Source organism: Dothidotthia symphoricarpi, assembly GCF_010015815.1.
Source record: "Dothidotthia symphoricarpi CBS 119687 unplaced genomic scaffold P153scaffold_8, whole genome shotgun sequence".
NCBI lineage: Eukaryota > Fungi > Ascomycota > Dothideomycetes > Pleosporales > Dothidotthiaceae > Dothidotthia > Dothidotthia symphoricarpi.
Genome location: NW_022985015.1, coordinates 74,348 through 92,253, shown reverse-complemented (window position 1 = coordinate 92,253; position 17,906 = coordinate 74,348). Strand labels below are relative to the sequence as shown.

Genomic DNA, 17,906 nt, shown 5'->3' with positions numbered 1-17,906 from the left:
ACTAATAAGTCTTCTCTAACTATATATTTATATATAATAATAATAAAGTAGGTCCTCTTATAGCTCTAAACAGAGTAAGCTTAGATATAGCTATACTACTAATGCCTAGTACTCTTAGAACTATAGCTTACTTCTAATAGTAACTTTAGGCTATTTTAGTTAAAACTTACTTCTTTCTATCTAATATATACTACTATAATATCTCTACTTTAGGTATCCTACATAGTCTAAACAGCGTCCTAGCTGTAAATAATTAATATTATATTATTATAAATCTCTAGACTAGCATTAAGTATAGCTATATAGTCTTTATAATATTTCTTTTATATTATACTAGTATAGTAGGTTACTTAAGTAATAACGCTACTACTTAGTACTTACTTAACTATAGTAGAAACCTAATTATTATACTCTTTACTACTAAGTATAACTCTAATAGCGTTATTTTCTAGCCTAGTATATTTAGGTTAAGTAAGGGCTTCTTTATTATTAACTAGTATAAAGTTATATTTTAAGCTACTTATAAATAGTTTACTTATAGTAATATAGCCTTAATATAGCATTTAATCTATTAGGCACTATACTAGAATATATAATTTAGTTAAGGCTTAAAAGAAAGAGGCAGTAATTATATAATAATTATAAATAAAAGTCTATTTTTATTTATTCTACTCTCTTCTCTTTATAAAGATTTCTTATGTAGTAGTAATTTAAAAGTAATAAAGTATATAAATCTTTTAATATTAGTATAAATTACCTAGAATATTAGGTAAATTTAGCTAGATGTAGTGTAAAAGTATAAATTTACCCTTATACGCAGTGTAATTTTACCTAACCTAGTGTATTTTACACCAACGCGGTACCTTAGTGTAATGGTTAGTCTCAGATAATCCCGCCTACACTTTTTGCGGCGCAGTATTTGCCAAGCATTTTCGCCTGGTGTAACTGGCTGTATAGATTGCGAACCGCGGAATCAAAGTTAGACTCCACCTAACATAGTATTGATTTTACAGCTTGTACATCATAGTCGGGCCTATGTTTGTGGCAATAATCGCTCTCATCCTAGTACCCAGTGTGAACTTTATGCAGTCTGGATCACTGTGAACCCGGTAAGAGTGCTTTTTTCATGTACCAACTCAGGGGCAAAGACCAGAAGGTTACACCTAGAGCAGGGATGTTCTTGCCCATGTTTTCTATTGCCGAAGATAGAAAGCACATGATCTGTGTTTGGAAAACCTTACCAGACCGTGAGATCCCCCGCCTCAAAATCGATACTCACTCTTGAAGGTTTCTTCTCAGAGTTCAGCCTGTCAACCCCATAAGCTATATGTACTATCTTTGCAACAGCAATTTTGACCATATCTCCGTTTCGCCGTACTTTTGTCAACATGAGTTCGATATCGTTGGCTTCAGGGTTCAATCTCTATCCCCTCGTTCCACCTGATACGATGTCACAAATCCTTGGAATTTCCCTTGGCTGTCTTGCGGCGTTGTAAGCTTTTCCCAAATGAGTTTGATAAGGGAATTGAAATTGACATCGATCAGAAACACCACTCTACCTTGCGACAATGATCTAATGCAATGGACACACAAAACTGACCAAATCTACTGGGAACTGGAAGATGTAACCACACTCTGCACCTCGAGCTGCGTATCTAGTGCAGAAACATGGAGACAGAGTGTTGAGACAGCCTGTGCGAACGACCATCTTCGATCTGGGGAACGATACGTTCCTGCTGATACACTGAGTGGTCGTTTTTCAGAGGGGCTCAACATGGCCTGTATGCGGTCTTCCGCAAACCAATGGTGTTTACTCGAGTCTTACGAGTGGACTGGATCAGACGTCGTCCATGTAGACTGTGAAGCAGATCCTACAAATCCATGGTGTCTCAACCGTGCCGATTTCGGTGCGAACCAGAGTCGTATGTCAACGCTTTATGACGACGATTTACTGTGCTCGGAATGTTTCCTCAAGGTCTTACATGCTCGAGTTACCTCGGACTTCTTACAGGACACGGACTTCGGTGACTATCTAGTCGACGAGTTCCAGGATATCCAGAACGTTTGCCAAACAACTGTGGGTGAGCTCGTTACCAGAGTCATTCCAGGCTATGCGCATGTCACGGACGGGGCTGAGATCGGCCGGCCAACGAATACCGCATCGCCGATAACCACTGACCCTACCCCGACTTCGACTACGTGTGCAGGCCGTACTATCGACGTCCGTCCGGACCGGGAAGAAGACTTGACCTGTCATGACATCGCAGAGAAGTATCAGATAGCGTCCGGCGACATCGCTGTCGCTACTAACAGCGAGTTTTGTGATTCCGAAGCCGAAGTCTGCATACCCTCTCCATGCGACCTGTACCGAGTTTCCCGGAACGATACGTGGTAAATAATTCCTATGCCTTCCATAAAAGATCTAAATTAACTGTAGAGTCTATAGCGAGACAATAGCCCAGTCGTTATCAAATGTAACTTATGAGGTTAGCCTGGCTCAGGTGGCTTCATGGAATCCCAATATCCTTGGCGCGTGTGATCACCTGGCTATGGGTCAGCTCATTTGCGCAGGGTACGTTACCATTCTACCCTTTCAAATGCATTGCTGACACGCTATTATCGCAGGCCTCCTGGAGGCGCATGGATCAGTCCACCATCTTCAGAAATTCCCGACGATGGGGACGGACCAGTCCGAGGTGGGCCGGGCAGCACTATATCCCTTCCTATCATAAACGATCCCAGTACAGTTCCTGCCGACAAGGTCCAAGAAGGAATTCCTTCAGACTGTACACGCTGGATTGTAGCCAACAACACCCAAGCTGCATGTTGGAAGCTCGCGAATGATGCGAAGATCACTATGCAGAGACTCTGGGAGCTGAATCCTGTTTTCGGCAAAAGCGGTGAGCACTGCGGTACTCAGGTCTGGCTGCACTACTATTATTGCATTTCCAGGAATGGAGATGGCACAGACACCACTCCTACAATGTCTAGTACAGTCCCAAGTGCAACCACACAAGCGCCGAAGCCGACGCAGACTCAATCCGGTATCGATCCTAATTGCAATAAGTTCGAAAAGTCAGACGAATCAGGAGACACTTGTTGGGGAATTGCTAATCGCGCCGGCATCGAGTTGTCCCAGCTCTATAAATGGAACACTGTGCTTGGAACTGATGGAGAGAATTGTAACACGCAGTTCTGGCCAAGCTACTACTACTGTGTGGGGGTTGTATCGTCAACGACAAGCCAGTCGCCGACAACCACTGTGACCGCACCATTGCCTACCCAAACCCAGGAAGGCTTCCCTGCAAACTGCAAGAGGTGGGTGGAGGCTAAGGCGGGCGATACTTGCTGGGGGATTGGGAACGATAATGGTGTCGCTTTGGAACAGGTATATAACTTGAACCCGGTTCTTGGAGTTGACGGAGGAAATTGTGGAAATCAGATGTGGCCAGGGTATTTTTATTGTCTTGCGATTTAGAATATCGTCGTTGGATATCAACCCTCGCTTCTAACAAATCTACGGCAATCATCATGACGTACTTGAATGCGTGTGAAAGGTCCGAACAGTAAAGGTCTTTCAGCGCCTAACATTATCCGGATGTACTTTCCGAACAGCCTCAAGGTACTCTTCTGTCCTCAAAGCGTTAGGCCAGCCATACTCTCTGAGAAGACGGCTAGCAATCTATACACACATCCATGTCAGCCCATCAGTATCACATAGCCCAGCCACTTCCAAAACACTCACCTCTCCTTTGGGGAACTCGCAGGGAAGCACCTCATGGTACCAACTCGCTTCTCCCTTTGGCACCGGAACGGTTTTGAGGGACTCCATTTCATCGTAAAGCTCGTCGAAGAACTCCTGAATATCGCGTGGTTTCGCACATCCCAGCCAAGGCTGCTCCTCTGGTGCAGTATCATCAACCAGATACGAATCCATGGGATAGATGATGCCTAGTGGAGATATTTAGAATGTGACATAACAGTGGAAGAAACTGCCATCTCATCGCACACGCTGTTCCCATACCTTGATCGGTGTCGATCACCCAGTAGATTGCATCTCCACCATGGGTCAACGAAATGAAGCTAGGCGGCCAATCCCCAGGGAGGGGCATGAGCAACGCGTCAGATAACCCATCTTCACGGCATGCCTCTACTGTCAGATCCTCTAGGATATCACTGCCATGGAGGTATGAGATTGATCGCGTCTCTATGTAAATCTCATGTCCTCCTATGCCGATGCTGCTGTTGAGATAAGGCAGGTGTCGCAAGAGATCGATGACTTTGTCCGAACGACCAAACGCTTGGAGTAGGTCGACGGCTAGCTGGTCGTCACTCCATCCCTCAGGAGGTGGATTTTGGACAATATTGGCGTCGAGGTAGGCGGCACGGATAAGCAGATCATAATGTCGTTTAACGCAATTTACGACGACATCTCGATTGTAAGGCATCGCGAGGCGTTGCGATGTTTGAAATGGGGAAATGGAGGAAAAGACTGAGAAGTCGGTGAACTGGAAACGCAAGAGAGGGGCGCAGTCATTGGCCCATAGATCACGTGGAAGGATCACACGTGATTGAAACAGCAAACGCGAGAATCAAGACGTGAATAGACTCCTCTTGGTGCGAGTGCGTCCAAGTACCTACTACCTAACAGTCTCTACATGCCATCCTGTTTCTGGCATCCTTCCAGCAGCCTCGAGTTCCACCGGCGGCCCTGGCACAACATTTACAGTCCGCGAATCCAGCTCTCCAGGCTCGTCTTCCACCTGGACTTCGCTCCGCTACTTCCCACCCAAGAACCACTTCCGCTTCGCGAGATCCTCGTCCCCGCCTTGCACCTCCGGCACTGCCCTTCCCTCCACTTCCAAAGCACCCATCAGTTGTCTCTTTCTCCTCTCCATGCAAAGCCACAGAACAAGTACACCAATGATTATAGCTCCCAGTACAGCTCCAACGCCAATCCCTGCCTTGGCACCAGTGCTGAGCTCAGAACTACCAGATGGCGGATTCGTTTGCGCAGGGAGACCCGAGATGCTGGCTGGCTTGGGCGACGCTGTGTCGAACGAAACACCAATCTTCTGTGCAAGTGACGAAGCGTACTCGGTAGAAAACACAGTCAGACTTTTGATCTGCCAGGCCACGGTGACGGGGTCAGCATGCGCTACACGTCCGTCACACTGTCAAATCTGCCAGAGTAGTCTTCGAGATGTATCTTGCGCTGGGGTTGGTAGTGATGAACAAGTTTGATATGGTTTCCCACATGACCGACGTTGCACTGTCGTCAGAAGCGGTTGTTGTGTAAACTCGTGATACCTGGAGAGGGGCTGGTATGCTGCTCCCACAGAGAATGCGAGTACGTCCAATTCCGTAGGTCTAGTATAGACCATGACGCCTTTTGATGTTTTCATACGAACCTCCTAAAGCAAACACCTTGAAAGTATGTTTCCATTGGCGTAGTGCCGTCCGAAGACTGAGTGTGGGGATACACAGTCACTCTTGCGACTGTCGCCCTTCAAGACATATGACCAGGCTGTATATAGCATCTGTGACGGTGTACGACAATACTTGTACACCGTATCCGATGGTACTCCTGATCCGGAATTGATGCAATCGGAAATGATGTACGACCATCTTGTATTTGATCTCGATGAGCTGATAAGCCATCTGTTGGAGCAAAAGCCGGGCAGTGAAGTTGCCGCCGTCAATGCTATCGCGCCTCGTAGTTAATTACTGCTAGGCCACGAAATCGACGCTGCATCCGCCTGGGTGGTGATATCTGTTTTCGGAGCCGACATTTTATGCAATCCAATATGTATTGTGAGTGTTCTCGTCACCAGCTCTGGAACAGCAGCTGGGAGTGTTTCATGAATGGTAAGGCGATCAAGTGCACTGCCCTAGTCGTCTCTGCCTAGAGAATTGATATCGATTGTTGCGAACAAGTGTCTAGCTGTTTCACGGTAGGTCAGGTTCGAGGACATCATGAAGTTTACTAATGCATATCAGATCGCCAAATTGTAGTCGTAAAGATTCATGAGAGTGGCAGAAAGTAGGCTAACAAGTACTAGTCTAACTTGATCAGATATACTGATTTCACCAAAATCCGCGAGCGATTTCTCGAAAACATTGAGCCTACACATCAACCCTAGAAGTCATACATATTTCGGATGCTGCAAAACTCTCAGCACTGGCATTGATAGCCACACCAACGCACGATGAAAGAGATTGCTAGCGGAGAGTTTTGCTCACGTGGGATGCGACTTGAAGACGAGATTTGTCTCAAAATGTCATGCTATACGTACATACATGCGCAGCAATGACTACCACAACACAATCGTTTACTTGAAGCGCTGCTCAGCGACCTTCCAGTTGATAACCTCCCAGATAGCCTTGAAGTACTCGGCCTTGCGGTTCTGGTATTGGAGGCTAGGAGTTGTCAGTAACCCGCTATCGCATATTCGGACATCCAGCATAAACTTACTAATAGGCATGCTCCCAAGCATCAACACCCAGGATGGGACGGAATTGTCCAACGACGGGGTCCTGGTTTGCATAGGTTCTGATCTGCACACTCCCTGTCTGTGTATCCTGCACCAGCCACGCCCACCCACTGCCCTGGATACCGGCCAACGCCGTGTTGAATTTCTCCTTGAACGCCTCCATGCTACCGTAGCTATCGTTGATGGCCTTGGACAGCGCACCTGAAGGGGGCTCGCCGCCGCCCTTGCTTGTAGGCGCAAGGTTCTCCCAGAAAAGGCTGTGGTTGATATGGCCGCCACCGTGGAAGTTAATCAAAGGCTGCAAAGCAATCTGGGCGGCGATGTCGTTCTTGGCCTTTGCTTCGGAGATTTGCTCGCTGAAGTTGTTGTACGAAGTCACGTATGTGTTGTGGTGGTTCTTGTGGTGCAATTCCATGATCTTGCCGCTGATGGAGGGCTCAAGGGCGCCATAGTCGTCTATATTCGTGTGTTAGCTTATACGACTGTCAAGGTACGGGGGTTTGTACATGAGAGGTCGGGCAGCGTGGCCTTTCCTCGCACAAATGTGGTTGCGACTCCAGCACGGGAGACTTTGGGGACAGTTGCCCTGGCAGCCGAGCGCAGAGCAGAAGTGCGGAGAATTGTGGTGTTCATGATGTGTGGAATTGATGTTGAAGTGTGGTGGTCGAATGATGCTCAGGTGGAGTTAATCGTGTTGACGTGAAGCTCCGGCTGTGGTTGTTCGGAGAATATAGGCCGATTTCGTCATCTTCGTCAAAGCTCCACCCTCCATCGGTTGCGACAGCCGGCCGATGACAGCGCGCGCTACACCACCGGCTTACGCGACATGATGTATGAGCGCGAAGACACCTAACTCTATCTATTAGTACGAATATCAAGATAAGACCTTGGTTTGGTGCAATACGTCGATGGAAAGGACCGCGAACATGGCCTGCGGCCCCGCAAATTGTCCCGTGCGGTGATCTCGGAATGCCCACAAGGCATCTGGGCAGCAGTTTCTTCCGTTCGCGTGCCTGCGAACGCTTCTGACGTACCTGATATATCTCACGCGATAGACTGGTGATTGACTCTCTACTCCGCGTTCAACTTTACTTCTATTAGACATCAATCTCCCTCCCCCACATCTGGAGCTACCCCGCCATCGCTATCATCATGGCTCCAAACAACATCGTCCACTTACCTAACGGTCAAAATCTGACTGTGATTCCTGTGTTCGGCGGTCTCTTCTTCAAGGCGAACGATCTCCTCAACTCACACTCTCCCTTTCCGCCCGGTTGGACAATCGTGTTGAATTCGGAGGACGAGATAGACCCTGAACAAGAGCAGCAAGATGAGAGCGACAGCACAACCCCCCCTACACCCAAGATACATCGTTACAAACGCCCTACTCTCCATGGCGACCACTTGTACATCTCATCCATCTCAAACCCAAGTAGCAGTGACTACAAAGCTGCTGCATCGCCCACCCGCCAGATCGCCATGATGCTCTGGGCAACGTTGTATTGGTACTTCCACCAGTACGAGCCGACAATCCAAGTCACAAATGACTTCTCGAAGAACACTGCCGACGCAGGGAAGCCAAAGGGGGAGTGGAGGATCAACATTAACCGCGAGGGCGTTTTCAAGGGCAAAGTAGTGTTGCCAAAACTTGAGCGCATGGGCCTGATAGCATGTGAAGACTCGACAGTAGGGTGCGCGCAAGACGCAAAATGTGCGGATGGCTGGACGAACATGTTTGTGAGCCGGACAACGTTTTGGCAGTTGGATCCCAGGATCTACCTCTTCACGCTCTCGCCCATGTCCCAGTCTCCTTTCTCAACAGGCTCGCCATACCCTTCGAGGCCGTCGTCTCCAGTACCTGGATCAGAATCGCATCAGGAAAACCAAATCGAGCAGTCTTCTACGGGGTTGTGGTCACCTACAGCGCCAGGACCGTTCCATTCAAGTTCGCATCTCCCGACCTACTATCCACCGCCGCCCGCGCAGTACATCTTCTCCAACCACGTCCGACATCCCATACGGCCAAAACCACCCAGACAGGGCGAGATGTTCTATACCAGGTACATACCCAGTGTTGGGCAGTACCTCTCCTTCCGAGTGGCTTCCATATCGTCCAAGGCCCTCCGTCATCGCGGTCCAGTGTCCACAAACATACCCAACTCTCACCGTAAGAGTTCCAGCGCCGCATCAGATTCGCTCGTGCCTACTTTCGGTTATCAGAGCGCTGAGCATTCCGACTCCGAGTATCTTCACAAGTGGATGAACGATCCACGCGTATCGCATTTCTGGGGCGAAGCTGGTCCGCAGTCTCACCAAGAGGAATTCCTCAGGAATGGGTTGCAGTCGAAGAATTCTTTCCCCGTGATAGGCTGCTGGGACGGAAAGCCCTTTGGCTACTTTGAGATATACTGGGTTAAGGAAGACAATATTGGAAAGTACCTGCCCAATGTGGGCGACTATGATCGAGGGTTCCATTGCTTGATCGGTGAGCAGGAGTTCAGAGGCGCACACAGGGTCAAGCTGTGGTTGAGTGCGCTGGTTCACTACTGCTGGCTTGCAGACCACAGAACAGAAAGGGTCATGCTGGAGCCGCGAGTTGATAACGAAAAGTGAGCCGTTGATCGTCAAAAGTTAGTGTAGATTGGAAGCTGACAAGCGACAGACTGGCGCGATATCTCCAAGAAGCCGGCTTCTACAAGGAGCGAGAGGTAAGTTTGCCACACAAGCAGAGCAATCTTTTTAAGATCAATCGAGATGTTTGGAAACAGCCAGCATTGTAGTAGGGAATTTGAAGGTCAGTCGACTGATGATAACTTGGACATGACCTCACGGCGAGGTCGAATATGGAAATACCACACGTTTCAACTTAAAGTTTTTGATAGGGTACGGATAAGATGATCTGGGACCTTAGAATGATATCCAACACTATTATCACGCGTCTTTCAAGCTTGCTCTTTGATGTGGGAAGTCGCAAGACCCAAACCCCAAGAGCTCATGCGACGGCCGACATCGGGCGAACACGGAATAATTGAAGTGACAAGATGCATTTGCACAGCCAGCGTGATATTCAGAAATCCCGCGTTTAGGCGAGGTGGTGTAAAAACAGTCGGAATATCTGTAGCCGAGCGCTTGCATTGCACCTTTGACCAAATGTCGAGTTTGAGGAGAGTCGTTTGTTCGCGATATATGACGTCGCCAAAGAGGGACCCCGCTGTAAACGCCGATCGAACGGTACCGCGGAGAAAAATCTACTCCTCGCATTCATCGGTCGTCGATCGGCGATAGTGACTGTGAAAATTAGTGGTAGGAGAAAAGATGTACGCGAACAGGTGAGCCCGATCTGGGGGCGCAAGTGTGGGGCTGGGCATTCAAAAATCAAAGAGCTCCACGTGCGGCGGCTTGCATCACAATTCGGGTAGAAAAGGAAGCGTCGACCTCCCTTGCAACAGACGACAGGCTCTCTTTGCAATTCTAAATTACTTTCTTCTCAACCTAGTAGACCGGTTTCTAGACAAGGAACACACAATCGCAAACTAGCGAGTGCATTGATCAGATCCCGAAGCGGACTCACACATCTACAACCAAAGATGGCTTTGGACCAAGACACAGTGCTGGACCTCCAGCGTCAAATCAGCAGCATGAAGACCCAAATTGGCTCCTCGGTCTTTGACACCTACCAGACTTCCCTGACGGGCCGCTACTGCTCGCCGGAAATGTCGCAACTCTTCAGCCAGCGCAGCCGACACAGCACGTGGCGGAAGCTGTGGCTTTATCTCGCAGAGGCAGAGAAAGAGCTAGGAATTGAGACAATCAGCGAAGAGGCGCTCAAACAGATGAGGGAGAATCTGATGGTTACGGACAAGGATTTCGAGATTGCGAGAGTCGAGGAGAAGAAGAGGAGGCATGATGTTATGGCTCACGTGCATGCTTTTGGAGAGGTTGCGCCGAGCGCGGCGGGTATCATTCACTACGGTGTATGTGTTTTCTTGTGATTGTTTCGTACGATGTGGGAGTTGGGGATTATTTCATTGGGTGTGATGAGGACGGAAACACCAGATCATCCACGTTTCTATTTTCTGAAAATATTGCTGACTTTCACTCAACAGGCGACCAGCTGCTACGTGACCGACAACACCGAGCTCATCCTCATGCGCGATGCCATGGACATTCTCCTCCCCAAGCTCGCCAAAGTCCTCTCCAACCTCTCCAAGTTCGCCCTGCAATGGAAATCCGAGCCCACTCTCGCCTACACGCACCTGCAGCCCGCCCAGCTCATCACCGTTGGCAAGCGAGCCGCTCAATGGGCCCAGGACCTCCTCTTCGATCTCGAAACCATCGAGCACGTCCGCCAGACACTCCAATTCCGCGGTGCCCAAGGCACAACCGGAACCCAAGCCTCCTTCCTCGAGATCTTCAACAACGACTCCCAAAAGTGCGACTCGCTAAACGATCTCCTATGCAAGAAGACCGGCTTCCCCAGCTGCTACCCCGTCTCCACACAGACATACACGCGCAAAGTCGACCTCGTCATCGCCAACGCCGTAGCCGGACTCGGCGCCACCGCCCAGAAAATCACAGGCGACATCCGCCACCTGGCCGCATGGAAGGAACTCGAAGAGCCCTTCGAAAAGGACCAAATCGGCTCCTCAGCCATGGCCTACAAGCGCAACCCCATGCGCTCGGAGCGCATCTACTCGCTGTCGCGCGAACTCATGTCCAAGCCCGCGAGCTTCGCCAACACGCTGTCCGACCAGTGGATGGAGCGCACCCTCGACGACAGCGCAATCCGCCGCATCGACATCCCCGAGATGTTCCTGCTCGCCGACGCTATTCTTCTCTCCCTCGACAACGTCACTTCCGGCCTCGTCGTCTACCCCAAGCGCGTCGACGCCCGCGTCCAGGAAGAACTGCCCTTCATGATCACGGAATCTATCATCATGCGTCTTGTGGCTAAGGGCGAGTCGCGCCAGGAAGCTCATGAGCAGATCCGTGTCCTGTCCCACCAGGCAGGCAGCCAGGTTAAGAACGAGGGAAAGAGCAATGACCTCGTCGATCGTATCCGCAGCACCGACTTCTTCAAGCCCATCTGGGCTGATCTGGACGCCATGTTGGACTCGAAGCTGTACACTGGCCGCAGCGAGCAGATTGTGGAGAAGTTCTGTGCTGAGCTCGACGGGAAACTCGGGGAGTACAAGGCGTATATTGAGAAGGCGGGTGTGGCGGAGCTTAGCGTGTAGACAGACGGAGGGTAGACATGTATGTTTCCAAGGAGAAGTTTTTCGTTCGTGTGCTTCGGGATTTTCAACAACCAGGCTGTGTTTGGCACAGAGGATTGGAGGGGAGTATAACAAAAGTGATGCGTTTATGAGTAACGGTTATCAGAGTTGAGAATCATGATATGACAAGATGAGGCGCCGCTTTCCTCTTCCTACCCTGTACCTCCGTGTGAAATATGAACCCCAACAGCAGTCCAGCCATACTGTGATACGCATGTTCAGACGCGCCTAAGTAAACTACAGTATCAACCCCATTCAGCAACAAAGACACCCACCCCGATCCCTATTACACGTCACCCCACTCCCACTTCCCCTAGTCGACCGTCTGCCTCTCCGCTGCTCCTCCACCTTATCAACCCGCTGTCCATCCGTCTCACCCTCCGGCTCCGCCTTCATATAATCAAACTCAATCGCGCGATACTGCGCACCATAGCTCCTCCAGCGCATCTGAAACGCAATAAGCACCACAGGCAGCACACTGACCAGTTCGCCCAATCCCGCCCACTGAGGTTTAATCCTGACCTGTTCCCCAACCTTGACAAATGCACCCGCGGCAAGAAGAATAGCGAACAGATTGTAGAACGCCGACCATGCGAAGTTGAGCAAGATGCGGCGATACGCCGCCCGCGAGATATCCAGCAAGATGAGGATATCGTGCAATCTCGTCGTCATGAGAACGACGTCTGCAGCGCTCTTGGCCACGTCTGAGCCGTGGTTGATGTGCACGCCCACGTCTGCTTGTTTGAGGGCGACGGAGTCGTTCGTCCCGTCGCCGACGAACATGACGGTTTTCTTGGGCCCGGCGGAGCCCTGCACGTCTTTGACGTAGGTCAATTTGCCTTCGGGTTTGCAGCGCGATTTGGTGTGCTTTTTGGGGATGTTGAGGGAGTGTGCGACGTCGTCTACAGAGCCTTGGCTGTCGCCGCTTATCATGTGGACGGTGATGCCGCGGGCTTGGAGTTTCTCGACGACTAGCTCTGCGGTGTGTCGGGGACGGTCTTTGAGCCGGAATGTGGCGCTTAGGACGCCGGAGATGGTAACGCATAGGAAGCTGCAGGTGGATTCTTCTACTTCAATTTCGAGCCATTGGGGATTTCCGGCGCGGATCTCGTCACCACTCTCTGCGTAGGTACCTACGATGCCTTCTCCCGGCACGCTGATGATGTCATTCATCTCGAGAGGTATGATGAGCTTCTCCGAGTCCATGCGAACCTCTCGCTCAAGATGTCGAAAGACGGCTGCAGACACCGGATGCTTGATGTCCTTCAGTAGGCCAAGCAGCATCCCCTTGACTTGTGCAGCGTGACTACCGTGATAGTACTCATCGACAACCACCGGAGACCCACAGGTGAGGGTTCCTGTCTTGTCGAAGACGACATCCGTGACACTACGCGCGATCTCAAGTTTCTGAGGGTCTCTGAAGATGATGCCGAATCGAGCTGCCACACCTCCAGCGATGAGGACAACCATAGGAACTGCCAATCCGATGGCGCAAGGACAGGATACAATGAGTGTGGCGATAGCATAAGTGATGGCCCTGATGGCGGCGTCTTTCCATGGTCGTTTGTTCTGAAATTTGTCCACAAGCAGCCAGATGAGGAAGACGAGGAACCCAATGGTCGCTATCGTAGGAACAAACCAGCCCGCTACCCGGTCTGCCAGTGCTTGGACTTTGGGTTTTGTCAACTCCGCATCCTCGACCATTGTCGCTATCTTGTGGATGGAATTCTCGTGAGGTAGAGCAGTCAAAGTGACAATGAGCTGACCCGATCCGTTGTTAGTACCTGCGAAGACCCTCGAGTTCACTCCTTTAGCGACGGGTATAGGTTCGCCTGTGATCATTGATTCGTCGATTTCTGATCCGCCGTACAAGATCGTACCGTCCGTGACAACTCGGGTGTGCGGTGGGACTTTGAAGACATCCCCATACTGTAAAAGCCGGGCGTCGATTTTCCTCGCCTCGGGATCTGCTTGTTGCTTCGACTTTGGCAAGACAAGAAGCGCCTCATCAATTTGAAGCGAACGAAAAGACACGGACTTTGCAGCTCGATATCGCGCGAACTCGTTGATGACGCGGCCCAACAGTATCAACGTGACGAGGAGAGTCGAAGCCTCGAAGAACGATCCTGTCTCCAGTGGCTTCTTCCTGATCCGGAAAACATATGATACGACACTGAAAGCGTACGCAATCGTAGTGCTGAACGCGATCAAAAAGTCCATCTCAAACACACGAGAGTGATAGAGAGACCGCAATGCGCCCGGAACAAACTCAGAAATAGCAACGATCTGTACTACAGTCGCAAGAGCTAGAGAAATGTGCGCATAAATCAGCTTGTTGTGGTCAACGGGAGCCCATGCGAGTACGATGACCGGAATTGTCAAAGCAAGCGTGGGAAGGAATATGTACAACGCTCGTCTCGTTTGTTTCGCTCCCGTAGCAAGACTGGAGTGATCCGATGGATCCGTCAGATGTAAGTGCGGGTCGAATCTCTGATAATAATTGAACAAGTCGCGAGCTCCAATTTGTGTAGCATCGTATTGAACTCGCATCAGATAGTGGGACGGAGATGTGTGCTTGCAGCCGACGACAAGAAACTTTGCTTTCTCTCGAGGCTGTGGGTCAGTGTGGCCATCTTCTGCTGGAATTGTGCTATTGCGTCCACTCAATAGTCGAGCAGAAGTCCAGGACTGTCTTTCAGGCACTTCCACCAGAGTGATTCCATGCGGCTGCTCGACACGTTGAATATGTGCAGCATCACTGACGAATAGCTCCAGTACTTGTCCCGTAGGCTGGTTATGCTCTTCGAAAGTGTACCCCGTGGCAGTCCCTAATTTCTTAATAACAGCATCGACAGAAAGGCGACTCACGTCCAGATCGAACTCGACTCGGGCCAGAACAACGTTGACTTGATGGTTTTGGATAGCTCGAATGCGATTGACAGCTCGGGAAATGCCGCCTTCACAGCACCCGCATTTGAGACCGCCGATACTGAGCACGATGCGTTCGAAATTGGGAGGGCCTCGCTCGAGATCGTCGTCTTCTGTGTCTTTCGCATCTATATCAGAGTGTTTTAGCCACATGCCCTCACTCGAGCTGTGAGATCTTGAGCAACAAATACCCGAAGAATGCGAGTGAGAATCAGAGACCGCCGCTTCCTTGCCCTTCCCATGGTGTACATGGGTTTCTTTGGTAGTCTTCTCACAGTCTGAAACAGACGCACTATGACAGTTGCGAGAACGGATGAAGGATGGAATCCAAACGTGGTTACGACGGCTCCGACCCGAATTTTGGACCTTTGTGGTCATGATGAAAAGCACCTAAAAGTACTGGAAGAATGTTATCGTTCGTTCGGCTCGGTAACCCTACAGGTTGCACCCGTAACTGTTCGGCTCGTAGTCAAACAGCGGCGACGAGGTCGTTTGATGCGTGTAATGACGATAGTATTGAATACGGTAGCAGTGATAAATGTCGATTTTGGTGTTCATCGTTGAGAGGTTCGAAGTCGGATGTTTTCTGCTATTTCGGGTCTGGGTGGCACCTTCTCTTCTGTATCGGTTTCCAGTCGCGTCTCGATTGAGGGGTAAGCGTGCAGTCCGTCAACGGTTATATGAGGAAACCACAGTTCTTGTGTGGGGTAGATTCTGGAAGCATATTGGGTCCCAGGGATTCGAACGAAGAATGACGGCAGTGACCAGTCTTCCACTGACGGATGCACCAACCCGCCTGCGATGAACACTTGTATAACACAATGTCTTAGCAATAGAACACGAGCGAAATTGATAGATTGGAACGCATATTGATCATCCCGGCGTAACTTCCATTTCTAGAGCGTCCACTCTGTCGGTACGAGCAGCTTGAGTGGAATTTGGTAGTGTTACCTCGATATCATTCTATGACGCTACGGAATAATACGCACAAAAGTGTCAGATTAGTGTTATGATGAGATGATGGCCATGGCGGCCGCGAACTTTGGTTGTTCATTATGTGCAGAAAATGTTCACCCAAGAAACGATGATTCGGGGGATGATAAAAGCCCGGCGCTTTGGTTCTTTAGTTGGTACTGCACCAGACTCGGGGTATTTGCGATATATATTAGTATATAATTATAGATGTTTCTGCGGTTTGTTGTGGATGGTAGTTGCAATTGAGTTTCAAATGCGACTCAGTCCTCACGTGAGAACGCGAAACGAACGGAAGGTGCGTCATCGATCTCTCACGTCGAGTCAATCTACCGTAAAACTCCTGCTCTTTCGTTTACTGCTAGCAGGGGTAGCGGCTGTGCTAAATAGACGCTCTAATAAATATCCCTAAATAGTACTTAGACTAATATTAGAATCTACTAAAAATTTTATTAGTATAGGAGCTTAATCTATTTTTTATCTTATCTCTAATAAGCTTATAAAACTTATGTAATTTATTAAATTTAGCTACTTATATATTAATAACTATAGGCCTCTCTTCTAAAACTCTAACTAATAAGTAGGTCCTGCTTAGTAATCTTATAGTAAGTAACCTTATATCTAACTATTTTAAAAAGCTTTATTAGAACTATAGTAATAAAACTATAAATAAGCTAATTAGTATAAGAGCTACCTACTAAAAAGCTCTAGCGTTATTAAGGACCTATATAGTCTAATTAATTTAATAAAAGATTAAGATTATCTTCTACTTTATATACTATTAGATTAAATATAATATATATAAGCTAGGTACTGCGTAGAAGAAGTAGTACCTTAATAAACTTAAGTATAATAGTTATTAGCAACTACTATTACTTATAAATACTACTATTAAGTTTAAAATTTTAAAAACTACTATAGTAGATATATAGTAGACTTAGTATAAGATAGTTATAGTAAGTTATAGTAGGTAAGTAGTAGTATTAATAAATAGTTATAAAAGGTATTCTAAGTTTAAGCTTAAGTTATTTAAGTAGTTTATTAAGTAATAATAGATAGGATAAAAAGTTTTATAATACTAGTTTTACTAAAGAAAGAAGATTATTTTTAAGATATTCTATAAGTATAAGCTAGATAAAAATAAGTAAGTTAGTAAATATAATTATTATATAAAAAAAACTAGAATTACTAACCTTTAATAGAAGCTTTAGTTTATATTTTTAAATAGCTAGTTTAACTAATTCCTCTAATAATAGGATATATTCTAGTAATAACTTACTTACGCTAGTTAGTATCTTCTACCTTACTACCTTAAACTTATAAATTAATTTTTTTAGTTTATTTACTAGAACTTACTAGTCTAGATAGTAATTAGCTGCTACTAGTACTTCTAGCTATCTAATATTATTAATATAAATAAAGTACTAATTTCTTTTAAGTTCTTTAATAGGTGTACTTACTATATTAAAAAAAAGTATATAGTTACTAGTAATATTACTAACTTTAGTTAGGCTAAGTACTAAGCTACCCTAGTATTATACATATTTACTAATAGTATACTAAGACTTAAGCTAAAGCTTATTTTTTATAGTATAGTAAAAGGTAAGCTTAATAAAAAGAAGTAAGTTAAATAAGACCTTTATATTACTATTAAGGTTAATCTAAGTATGTATAATAATAAGAAGCTTTTAGTTAAATAGTTAGATAAAGAACTATTTAATATATTAGAAAAATATAATAACTTACTTATAATAGACTATACTGCCTTTTATAAAATAGATATTATAAAGGTAAAACTTTAGAAGAAATATATTTATCTTATAATAATACTAGGTAGATATACTAGACTACTTTAACTATTAGATATAGCTATTAATAAGTTATTTAAAGTATTACTAAGAGAGAAGCTTAAGTTAATATTAAATAATAATACTTTAGAGGAAAACCTAATAAAATAGATAGTAATTTTAGTATAGTAGATAATAGTAATAAAGGCTGTTACTAATACTTAGGATAACTTAAATAGCTAAAAAAGATAGCTTATTAAAGACTTCTTTATTTATACTAGTATTACTATTAGCCTTATTAGTACTAATAACTACTTAATTAAGATTAAGGACTTTATTAATAAGGTAGACTTTACTAGCTAAGAGATTTTTAAGAATATAGTAAAAGACCTAGTTAATATTAAAATTAAAGAGAGTAATAATAATATATTTACCTACTTACTACTTAA

General features: G+C 46.9%; 6 protein-coding genes across 6 annotated transcripts; 3 read left to right on the top strand and 3 right to left on the bottom strand.

The window, feature by feature from the left end:
- Window positions 1-1,020: 1,020 nt before the first annotated feature.
- On the top strand, window positions 1,021-3,478 carry P153DRAFT_337701 (carbohydrate-binding module family 50 protein; the record flags this gene model as incomplete). The annotated part of the gene is made up of 5 exons (XM_033665754.1): window positions 1,021-1,109; window positions 1,288-1,492; window positions 1,546-2,391; window positions 2,447-2,572; window positions 2,626-3,478. Exons 2-5 carry the CDS (start codon window positions 1,389-1,391, stop codon window positions 3,476-3,478), a joined length of 1,929 nt encoding a protein of 642 aa, XP_033524591.1. The 5' UTR covers window positions 1,021-1,109; window positions 1,288-1,388.
- Window positions 3,445-4,495, bottom strand: P153DRAFT_365842 (uncharacterized protein). The gene is made up of 3 exons (XM_033667910.1): window positions 4,025-4,495; window positions 3,746-3,951; window positions 3,445-3,682 (listed from the first exon to the last, which is right to left on the bottom strand). The coding sequence occupies exons 1-3, from the start codon at window positions 4,446-4,448 to the stop codon at window positions 3,578-3,580; spliced, it is 735 nt and encodes a 244-aa protein (XP_033524590.1). The 5' UTR covers window positions 4,449-4,495; the 3' UTR covers window positions 3,445-3,577.
- A 1,473-nt stretch (window positions 4,496-5,968) lies between these two features.
- Window positions 5,969-7,378, bottom strand: P153DRAFT_365839 (manganese and iron superoxide dismutase). Its single transcript, XM_033667909.1, has 3 exons — window positions 7,001-7,378; window positions 6,476-6,950; window positions 5,969-6,420 (listed from the first exon to the last, which is right to left on the bottom strand). Exons 1-3 carry the CDS (start codon window positions 7,125-7,127, stop codon window positions 6,333-6,335), a joined length of 690 nt encoding a protein of 229 aa, XP_033524589.1. The 5' UTR covers window positions 7,128-7,378; the 3' UTR covers window positions 5,969-6,332.
- Window positions 7,308-9,432, top strand: P153DRAFT_365838 (siderophore biosynthesis protein-like protein). The gene is made up of 2 exons (XM_033667908.1): window positions 7,308-9,103; window positions 9,157-9,432. Exons 1-2 carry the CDS (start codon window positions 7,647-7,649, stop codon window positions 9,272-9,274), a joined length of 1,575 nt encoding a protein of 524 aa, XP_033524588.1. The 5' UTR covers window positions 7,308-7,646; the 3' UTR covers window positions 9,275-9,432.
- Window positions 9,433-9,855: 423 nt separating this feature from the next.
- Window positions 9,856-11,970, top strand: P153DRAFT_365837 (Adenylosuccinate lyase). The gene is made up of 2 exons (XM_033667907.1): window positions 9,856-10,468; window positions 10,601-11,970. Exons 1-2 carry the CDS (start codon window positions 10,082-10,084, stop codon window positions 11,729-11,731), a joined length of 1,518 nt encoding a protein of 505 aa, XP_033524587.1. The 5' UTR covers window positions 9,856-10,081; the 3' UTR covers window positions 11,732-11,970.
- Window positions 11,971-12,025: 55 nt separating this feature from the next.
- P153DRAFT_337684 (heavy metal translocatin) lies at window positions 12,026-15,076 on the bottom strand (the record flags this gene model as incomplete). The annotated part of the gene is made up of 2 exons (XM_033665753.1): window positions 12,026-14,344; window positions 14,474-15,076. The coding sequence occupies 2 exons, from the start codon at window positions 15,074-15,076 to the stop codon at window positions 12,026-12,028; spliced, it is 2,922 nt and encodes a 973-aa protein (XP_033524586.1).
- Between the last annotated feature and the right edge of the window lie 2,830 nt (window positions 15,077-17,906).